Below are 10,713 nucleotides of genomic sequence, written 5' to 3' on the forward strand. Positions count from 1 at the left end.
GTTTCTGTGCGAGGGCTTTCTCTAGTTGCGGCGAGCAGGGGCCACTCTTCATCGCAGTGCACGGGCCTCTCACTGTCACGGTCTCTCTTGTTGCGGAGCACAGGCTCCAGACACGCAGGCTCAGTAGTTGTGGCTCATGGACCTAGTTGCCCCACGGCATGTGGGATCTTCCCAGGCCAGGGCTCGAACCTGTGTCGCCTGCATTGGCAGGCAGATCCTCAACCACTGTGCCACCAGGGAAACCTCCATGCCTTATTTATTGCTGATAGTATTCCATCGTATGGATAGCTGTCACAGTTTGTTCATCCATTCGCCTGTTGATGGAAGTTTGGATTGTTTCCAATTTCTGGCTGTTACCAATAAAGCTGCTTTGAACACTTTTGTACAAGTCCTCATCATGAAAATACACTTTCATTTTCTCTTGGGTAAATACCTAGAGTGGAGTGGTTGGGTCATATGGTCAGCATATGTTTAACTTTTTTAAAAACTGAAACTGTTTTTCAAAGTAGTTGTACCATTTTCCATTCCCCAAAGGAGTGTATGAAGTCCCAGTTCTTCCACATTCAGAAAATATTTACTATTATGAATAACATTTATTGTACAAAAGTTTTTTAGAAAAGTCATTAGGCCAAAAAAAAAAAAATTCTGCCATTCATCCCACTAATGGGAGATAACACTGTTAAAAGGCCATGTTAGTACATTTCCAGAAGTTTGCCCTCCTAGGCAAACAGTGGTCTCCTCTTTTAAAAAAAAAAAACAAAAAAAAAAACTGAAAAAATATCATTTTCTCTGTCTTCACTGTTTTTTTTTGTAAGTGTTTTAAAAACTGGTTTTCCAAGTGACTAGATCAGATTCTATCTTTTAAGAATTTTAAGTACTCCAGTATTTGTCTGTGATGTGGTAAACAAGGAATATAGAGGTGACCACCAGCCCTGTCTCTTCCTATGCTCCCAAGGCACTAGAAAACAACTCAACACTAACATTCCAGGCGTTAATACCCTTAAATGAGTTAACAACAAACAAACAAACAAAAGGGAGGGGCAGGAGTGTCTTTACTCATAACTTTATGCCTAACCATTATTCTTTCATTTCGAGAGAGTTATAAAGAGCTGGTAGAAAAAATAGGAAACTAGCATCAATAATCATAGTACACTTCTTAATTATTACTGAACACTCCCTCTGTGCTCCCTGGGGCTCTCTCTGTGCCATTATCTCCTTTCATTAGGTCTGCAGAGAGTATCCTTTTTCTAGTTTAGACACAAACACCACGGTAGGGATAGTTGAAACCTCTAAAAATATGTAAAAGAAATCCAGATGACATTGGTTGTGCTCTTTGGGGAAGCACCACCCAACTCCCTTCAAGTGCAAACCAGGGTGATTTCCAAGATCTCTGCCGCTCCCTGTCCCCATGGTTCACTTCCTCTTCTGAGTGTTCCACTCAGAAAAGATCCCTGGACTCAGCCACCAGGTGATGTCAGCATCTTTTTATGGTATCTCTGGAGTGGAGATTTCCTTAAGGAGTCTAACACTGACACGCTCTTAGAGTCAGTAGGCCTAACTTCTTTGGCTGGGCCCACAGCAGATGCTACCCGAATTCTCACGAAAATTGCCCAGTCCTCTATCTTCCAAGTGTCTGAAGCACGAATGACAAATGAATCAGGCCCATCTGAAAACTAACACTTAGCCTTTGTTTTCGTATCCGTAAAAATGTAACGGGGTAATTCCTACATCCTAATGTTTACTCACGTATTCCCTCACATGTTCGTTCGTTCTTTCATTCGTAGGTTCATCCATCCATCCTTCCAACCATCTATCCATGCTTCCATCCATCCATCCATTCACTCATTCAGTCAGTTTACCAACTATTTACTCCATGCCAAGCACCATTCTAGTGTGGTAATTTCTAGGGAATGATGTTCCTCAAGGGATCGGTAAAGTCTAACGCTCTAAGCAGTTACTGCTTTTACCTTTTACTATCAGGGGTCATTTCCCCACAAATCAACAAAACAAAGAAAATTACCTAAACTACAGAGGCAAGATACAGGCCAGACTTTCTCCACACAGGGTTTTCCTGAAGGGACTCAGGAAGCAAGCAGGTCCTCCTTCACTCTGGACGGTTCTCTGAGCTGTCCTCATGAGGCCTCGAGGTTTCTGGACGACTTTTCTTGCCCAAAGAATCCCGAAGCCCTACAGCGTATTTCCGGGCTGTAATTGTGAACCCAAGTTCTGATTCTGCCCAGTACCATTCAATCTCTGTCCTTACTCTCATTAATTTTTCTGGGCTTCAGTTTTCCCGATCGAAAACCAGGTTCTAGGCTCCTAACTCGCTGGGGCATGCTTGGGCAGCAAGTGCCTTAGCGTTTCTGATGCTGTTCCGAAAAGCGAAGTTTCCTCCGGACTGAAGCTCTCGGGTGGGCGGCCCGCGCCCCAAGCTTGGGCGCGCACCCCTGATAAGAGGGCGCCAATGTACAGACAGCGAATCCACCCGGTTCAACCCTGCCTTCCTAAGCATCACGAGACTTATCAGAAAATGAAACTGAAAACCGGAAAGTCCCTCTTTCTAACCTGCCAGGGCCTCGCCTGCTAGGAGACCGGTGACGGCCCGGAGGGCAGGGTTCTGATTGGCGGCCTGGGCCTGGCTATAAGTGCGGGCGCGGGACCGGGTCCTCACTGACGCCGGAGCTGCTCCTGTAGCGATGGCTCCCTACATGACTTTGGTCCTGCTCGGGCTTCTCTCGCTGTCTGGCCTGGACGCCGTCCAGCGTGAGTGTCCCCTCCTCCCTTTCCCTCTTCCACTAGCCCGTCCCTGTCCCGCTCGCAGCCACTGGGCACTAACTCCGTACCCCCCGGTCCCAATCCCAAGGTTCGGTGGAGTAGCACGAGGTTTTCTCTCGGGCTGTGGAGGCGGTTGGGGGTGTGTGGAGTGGGGAGGGGCTGCGAGCCCAGGACGCCGGCTTCTCCGGGATTGGGGAAGGGGACCTCTGGCACGCTCGCACCGGGTGGGTCGGGACAGAGCGACCGAGGTGTGGGAGGGGTTCTCTTCCGCTGGTTCGCGGGGCCTTTGGCTTCTCCCGCGCAGCGGGAGCGGAGGGCGGGCTGGCGGTTCCCAAAGGGCTGGGTTGGGGGCTGCGAATGGGTGGAGACCACGCGTGGGCTTTGGGGGAGTCGCCGCCAGGGTGTATCAGTCCGCTGGGAGCCCGAGGGCCTCGAGCTTCCTCCAGGCGCCCGCCACGTTCAGCTTCCTCTCTGCACGTTCCCCAAATCCGCGACGACCAAACCACGGCGAGGAAGTTGCACGCGACTCTTGTGGAATGTCCTGAGGTGTTTACATAGCGCTTCACGTCGTTCATTCTCTTGTTCCCGCTACCTGTCGCTCTTAATAATAATCATAGAGCTACCCGTTGGCGGCTTACTGACCTGCGCTATGTGCTGTATGTCATTTAATTGTGAAATGCGTCTACGATGTAAACAGGATGCCTTTATCATCAGCTTGTCATAGATGAGGAAAGGGAAGCTAGAAGAGCTGAAGTAACTTAATTACGCAGGGGATTTATGGCAGACGGTAGAGCCTGACCAGAGCATTTGGGGGGTCGTGAGCCCTTTGCCTGTAATCCGTGCGTTTTTCACAGCCTTCTGGGGAGAGATTCTCGGGAGCAGGCTGGGCGGACATGGGCCCCTGTTGCCTTTCTTCACAGAGGGCTCCTCCTTTGGCTCCTTGCCTGGTTCTTTCCAAGATGAACTGAGTATGTACTTTCAGTTTTGAGTAAGCGAAGGTTTATCATTCAGAAAGGTTGTAAAACTAGGGATAAGAGCAATCAACATGCTTACCCAAGCTGTCTGTCAGGGACACCATGGATACTGACTCAGTACCTTCTAAATACCCTGCAATATACCGGACCCTCAGATTTTTCTCTCTCACAAAAGGCTCTGTGAAGCGGGTTTTTTTGTGTGTGTGTGTGTGTTTGTTTGTTTGTTGTTGCTCATGAGAAAAAGGAAGTTAGTTTAAAATTTATTTAGAAAAGAAGCATAATGTGTGTATTATCACTATTATTGATATTTGTGGTTGCATACAGCTGTAGAAAAATAGCAAGCCGACATTAAAAACTATCTGAATTTGAAAATTTCCTAAGTAATACATGCCTGCAAGATATACAAGGCCATTTCTGGAACGTATACAAGAAACATGTAATTGTGATTCCCTCTGGGGGATCTATTTTCTGCTCTTTCCCCTATGTGGGTTTTATTTTACTCTGGGTGTAGATAATTTTTCAATTAAACTACAGAAACTCAAATAACTCTCCCCAAAAACCTTAGCCAGTAAGTGGTTGAGGGCAGATTCAAACCCAGGCCTGTCTGATACACCTCCTCTTCTTAGAAGCCACTATTGTGATATTCTTCCAAAAAAAAAAAAAAAAAAGAAAACCCACAAACTGCCTAGCTCGCTCAAAGAGAGAATTCCAGGTGGGATGAACCTGTGCTCTCACTACTGTAGCACCTACATGTTCTAATTATTAGAAGCTCAAATGCAAAGAGGTTTCTGAATTATCTTCACTTTGAACTATGAAAAAATATCAGGGCTTCATGGTATGTCCAGTCTAGCTCTTGGTGGGCCTAGGGACCTTTTCTTTGATGATGGGACATTTCTAAACAGATACATCTGGTCAGAGTGGCCTGGTACTCCACCTTCTCTCTACCACTGGACATGGAGGATGACCTGAACTTTATAATCTTGTACCCTGAGTGTATTTGTATTTAAGTAGTTATACACATATATTTATATCAGTCTGTATATTCAGTAGCAGCAACACTTCACTTTGGAAGAAAAATATAGAAATAGAGTTTATAATATTTTCTTTACACATCCCCTTGGAGGGTCTAGACATGCATCCCATTTTGGAAGCCACTGTTCCGTAGCATTATGCAATATTCCCAACCTGGCAGATTATGGCAATCACTTGAGCATGCTAATTAAAAATGCATATTCCACTGTCACATGCATTATTCCAGCTGGTCCTAATGGAGAGTATGTTCTCTCCCATTTGCCATAGTCCTCACCCTTCCCTATTGTTCTTACCCAGCCCAACAACTTCATTTAAGGTATTTGCCAGCTCCTGTAGGTGTTTCAGTTTTGTTTCTTTGTTTTCTAGCTCATGAAATCAGATACAGATTCAGATAGAGATTTGTCATATAAACTCTGGACGTGATGAGGAGGTTGTGTTTTGTAGAAATATACTTTGGGTTGACTCTGTTAGGAACCTGAGCAAGGAGGTAACAATAATTACACCTGCCACTTACAGAGCAATTGCTGTGTGCCAGGCACTGTACTAGGCACATATTGAGAAGTCTGATCGGTGTGGATCTAGGCAGGAGGCAAAAAAAAAAGGAGTAAACATAGGGGGAAAAAATTGACTGGGTTGAAACAGCGTACAATAACGGGAATTTTTTTTTTTTTTTTTTTTTTTTTGCGGTATGTGGGCCTCTCACTGTTGTGGCCTTTCCCGTTGCGGAGCACAGGCTCCGGACGCGCAGGCTCAGTGGCCATGGCTCACGGGCCTAGCGGCTCCGCGGCATGTGGGATCTTCCCAGACCGGGGCACGAACCTGTGTCCCCTGCTTCGGCAGGTGGACTCTCAACCACTGCGCCGCCAGGAAAGCCCAATAACGGGAATTTTTGATGTGGCTAATATGGAGGGAGTGTGAAGTGAGAAATGAAGGTTGATAAGTAGATTACGGCCAAATCATGTAGACTTTTGAGTGATAAGGAATTCTGTGGGTGCTGAGGAGCCAATGAAAAGTTCTTGAGATTCTCCACAGAAAGATTATTAAAGATACAGCACAATCTTCACTGACAGAAGAAGATGTTAAGAGAAATCTGCTAGAAAAAGCCTGAAAGGCACGTGTAGGGGAATTATGTGGGAAAGATACTAAGTCATGGTTTATCCCAGAAAATGGAGGCTGCCTTTTGGAAAAATGGAAGCTCATTTGGCATGAGGGGAAATGGAATTGGGAGAAATGGAGGATCAAATATAAACACTTGGGGCCTGATCTAGCTTTAGACCAAGGTAGCCCCAAGTGAAATACTCCGCAATTTCATCTGTCTTCCCCTGCTGCTCCTCAGGTCCTCCGAAGGTTCAGGTTTACTCACGACACCCCGCAGAGAATGGAAAACCAAATTACCTGAACTGCTATGTGTCTGGGTTCCATCCACCCCAGATTGAGATTGATTTGCTGAAGAATGGGGAGAAGATGGAGGTGGAGCAATCAGACCTGTCTTTCAGCAAGGACTGGTCTTTCTACCTTCTGGTCCACGCTGAGTTCACTCCCAACGCAGTGGATAAGTACAGCTGCCGCGTGAAACACGTTACTCTCAGAGAGCCCCAGATAGTTAAGTGGGGTAAGTTTTCAAGTTCCTTCCTTAGCTGCTGACAGTTGTATCTGAACATAGCCACAGCATAAAGCTGCCTTGATATAAGAACATGTGCATACTGGGATTATCAGGGAATGTTATTAAAGCTCTGATTAGTGGCACCTTCTGAGAGATCTCTGCACAGCGTGGTCACGGAGACAGTGGTTTCCCTGTAGTGAGAGCAGGGAGCAGTAGCGGCACTTCCACAAGTGCACAGGCACTCCCAATGATTCTTCCCTACTGGCTTCCTTGGGCCTTCCTGATAGCCTCAGGGATACTCAGGACCAAGGAGAGTCTCAGGAAGGCACCGGTCTTGTCTGTAAGTCCTGCTATGGTAGTGCCCTCCAATCCTAGACTCCCTCAGTTCTCTGGCTGGCTTGGGATCTAAGGCTAGTAGGCAAGGTGGGGACCTGCTGGGTTTTTCTTAACGAGGCACTCATGGTGAGGGACAGTGGGCTCTTCTGCCAGCTTTATTTATAACAGTTTTAGACATTTGTTAGTACATAGTATTTCAAAAGTGAAACTTAACTGTTTCTCTTTTTCTTTCTCCATTTTCTTTTCTGTAGATCGAGACCAGTAACCAGCATCATGGAGGTAAGTTTCTAATCTTAAGAAAATCTTTCTTTTATAAAGTAATTTATTTATTTTTGGCTGCGTTGGGTGTTTGTTGCTGCGTGCGGGCTTTCTCTAGTTGCAGCGAGTGGGGGCTACTGTTTGTTGTGGTGGGCTGGCTTCTTATTGTGGTGGCTTCTCTTGTTGCGGAGCACGGGCCTAGGCGTGCCAGCTTCAGTAGTTGTGGCATGTAGGCTCAGTAGTTGTGGCTTGCGGGCTCTAGAGCACAGGCTCAGTAGTTGTGGTGCACAGGTTTAGTTGCTGTGCGGCATGTGGGATCTTCCCGGACCAGGGCTTAAACCTGTGTCCCCTGCATTGGCAGGCGGATTCTTAACCACTGCGCCACCAGGGAAGCCCCAGAAAATCTTTTTTTAATGTCACTATCCTGGGGACTGTTATAGACAGCTCTCATATGATAACCCTCACTGTCTGGAGGACATTCATCAGGGTAGCAATTTAGCAGGCAGAGAAGAACCCCACGGGGTCACATTCCCTTCTCCTGTGGGGTGGCATGAGGAAGGCATGTGACCCTGGGTGTGTCTCTGCCAGCATCACTGACCCTCTAAAGGGAGGACAGAAGAGCTACAGGTGTGCTGTGACAGGACAGAGGCTGTGGTTACCCACAGCACCTTCAAGGGTTTGCTCTTTCTTCTGCCATTTCTGCCTTGGGCATCTCTGTGCCTTCAAAAGTGAACCGTCCCTTCCTTTGCATGGCAGTTGCTTTGTTATTCAGCCAGAAGGGAAGAGTGACGTGATTCTGCAGATGCACCGTTCCTAAGTGTGTGGGCACTGTGGTTGCCTCTAGAAGCTCCCAGTCCAATAGAGGAAAGAAATGGAAACAGATTGTTGTAACCTAATGTAAAGCTACTATAACAGACGTATCTTGCAAGTATCTGTAGCTGCATGAAACAGGGAGCAATTAGACTTCTCTGCATCTTCAGTTGGAGGCCAGAGGCAGATAATCCAGCTTTTCTGGGAAATTTTACTCCACAGGGTATCTTGGCACTGAAAACCTATTCAAATTTCCTGTTACACTGTAGGACAGGGAAGGTAATTTTCGAGAGCATGAGAGAGTTTGGGTGACCTGCCCAGAGTCAACACAGTTACTAAATGGTAGAGCCAGGATCTGAACTATAGTACCAGCATTCTTTCCTCTAAGGTTGTGGGGGAACCAGTGGGATAAACTAGTAGGATATGCTCTTTTAATGAGTCTGGAAAATTGCCTGCAGCTATTACTTTTACCAACAGTGATTTATATAGCACAGGTTAGGTGAATTTTGGTAGTGCTATCTGTAATCCAAATAAAATAAATGTATTTGCTAATAACCCTTTTTTTCTTTTTTTCAGGTTTGAGAATGCCTCATTTGGATTGGATTAATTCCAAATTCTGTTTTCTTGCTTTTTAATACTGATATGCTTTTATGCTTTATGGACAGAAATCAGAAGTTATATTGATGTTACGACAAATATCATCTTCTTTATAATTTTTCTTTGTGCACTATGTCTCCATGTTTGACCTGTCTTGGCATGTAGTTGTAGTTGGGGTGCTGGCAGCTTAGAGGTGGGGAGAAAAGAACTCTCATGTTCAGCATCAACATCTTGGTCAAATTTAAAGTCTTTATTGTCTTTTGCACACAAAACTAGGTAGTAAGATAACTATGCATATTTAGAGTAAACCTCCAATTTGTAATGTTTCTTAGAATTTTGGAAAATTTTTGGAAAGATAATTGTCAGAATTATTGGAAATTTGTTATAGCGGATGACATTTTGTCATATGAAATCATATTTACTTAACATCTGTTAGTATGAGACATGGTTGTGCCTGTTTTTATGTTATTTCGTTTCACTAATTAAAATGCTGGTAAAACTTGATGTGTTTAGTACTTATATATCACTCCTCTTCTAACCCCTTTGTTCAAACAGGGAAATGATCTTCAAATATCACTTGGAAAAGAGTGTGAACTCCTGATGTATAGGGTTTGGCTCACAGTGGAAGGGGCATCAGTGATCTGCATTTTACAAATGAGGAACAGCATCTGCAAGAAGTTAAATGACTTAGGGTGACACAGCTATCTGCTGGAAGACCTGGCTTCTGTCTTTTCACCAGAATTCTGTTCCCTGGGCTAAGAAATGAGGACTGTGCGGACTTTAAGAGGGAGCAAAAGTATCTGGAGGATTTCTTATTTTAGCAAGCAATATACCTAAATGAAAAATACTAGATTAAAAAATTTCAAGGCATAATTTATACTTGATGACCAGCTTTGTGCATTTAAAAAAATCTGACCATGAATTTGAGTGAGTTAGTGCTAGGTACTGATGAGATGAATAAGACATAACACTGCTCTCAAATTGCCTTAGTGGAGGGGTAGACATGCACTTGAACAATTAAAATATATCCTGATAAAGAGTATAGCATAGTTATGCTCAAACAACTATGTGATAGGAAAATGTGTTCAGGGAACAAAAATCCTTAGGTACATTGTACGGTAGCTCTGTTTTTATTTCTTAAGGAACTTCCATACTGTTTTCCATAGTGGCTGTACCAATTTACATTCCCACCAACAGTGCACCAACTGTGCTCCCTTTTCTCCAATATTTATCTATATTTCTGCCTAACTAGCTTCCAATATGCAAAAACAAAAACTTTAGGTAAGTGTTAAGGAAGGCATTTGCTTGTGCTGAGACTTACTGGGTAGTGGTTCTTCCAATTGGTAAATGGGGCCTGAGGTAAGGAGGTAAAATTATAAGATGTATGGAGCTATGACAGGTGTGGATAATTCCAACCAGTGGAGCAAGGGTACCTGGGTGAAGACTTGTAGGAACTCAGCTGAGCAGATTGAGGGGTGCCTTATTTAGACTGATAACTCTCCACCCTCGATGCACATTAGAATCACCTGTGGAACTTAATAAAAAATACCAGCTCTAAAAAATAAAGTCTATTAAAAAAAAACAAAAATGCCAGCTTTCCAGGCACCAATCCAGAGCAACTAAATCACATGGAGCCCAGATATCAGTATTATTCTTAGTTTTTTTTTCTTTTAATTAAGACCTTATGTTTTTAGAGCAGTTTTAGGTTCACAGCTGCATTGAGGGGAAGGTGCAGGTATTTCACATCTACCCCCTGCTCCCACACATGCATAGCCTCCCCCATTATCAACATCCCCCACCAGAGTGGTATATTTGTTACAACTGATGAACCTACACTGACACATCATAATCAACAAGGTCCATAATTTAAGGTTGCTCTTGGTGTTTTGTTCTGTAGGTATATACTATGGATAATGACATGTATCCATCATTATACTGCCCTAAAATTACTATGTGCTCGGCCTATTAATTTCTCCCACCCCTGGCAATCACTGATCTTTTTACTGTCTCCATAGTTTTCCTTATCCAGAATCATACAGTATGTAGCTTTATCATACTGACTTTTTTAATTTTAAAAAATTTTTATTTTTAAAATATTTATTTATTGGCTGCATTGGGTCTTCGTTGCTGTGCGCAGGCTTTCTCTAGCTGTGGCGGGGGGGCGCTACTCTTCATTGAGGTGTGTGGGCTTCTCATTGCGATGACTTCTCTTGTGGAGCACGGGCTCTAGGCACACGGGCTTCAGTAGTTGTGGCACATGGGCTTAGTTGCTCCACGGTTTGTGGGATCTTCCCAGACCAGGGCTCAAACCTGTGTCCCTTGCATTGG

General features: G+C 44.6%; 1 protein-coding gene across 2 annotated transcripts; it reads left to right on the forward strand.

The window, feature by feature from the left end:
* Positions 1 to 2,628: 2,628 nt before the first annotated feature.
* Positions 2,629 to 8,889, forward strand: LOC309819067 (beta-2-microglobulin; the record flags this gene model as incomplete). Of its 2 annotated transcripts, XM_082649141.1 has the most annotated exons (4): positions 2,629 to 2,763; positions 6,118 to 6,393; positions 6,972 to 6,999; positions 8,365 to 8,889. In XM_082649141.1, the coding sequence occupies exons 1-3, from the start codon at positions 2,697 to 2,699 to the stop codon at positions 6,983 to 6,985; spliced, it is 357 nt and encodes a 118-aa protein (XP_082505267.1). In that variant the 5' UTR covers positions 2,629 to 2,696. The 2 variants fall into 2 exon arrangements, with proteins under 2 accessions (XP_082505267.1, XP_082505266.1); XM_082649140.1 differs by lacking the exons at positions 6,972 to 6,999; positions 8,365 to 8,889 and having other exon boundaries at positions 6,118 to 6,425.
* Positions 8,890 to 10,713: the final 1,824 nt, after the last annotated feature.

This window comes from Grampus griseus, assembly GCF_964374135.1.
Source record: "Grampus griseus genome assembly, chromosome: 2".
NCBI classification, from domain to species: Eukaryota; Metazoa; Chordata; class Mammalia; order Artiodactyla; family Delphinidae; genus Grampus; species Grampus griseus.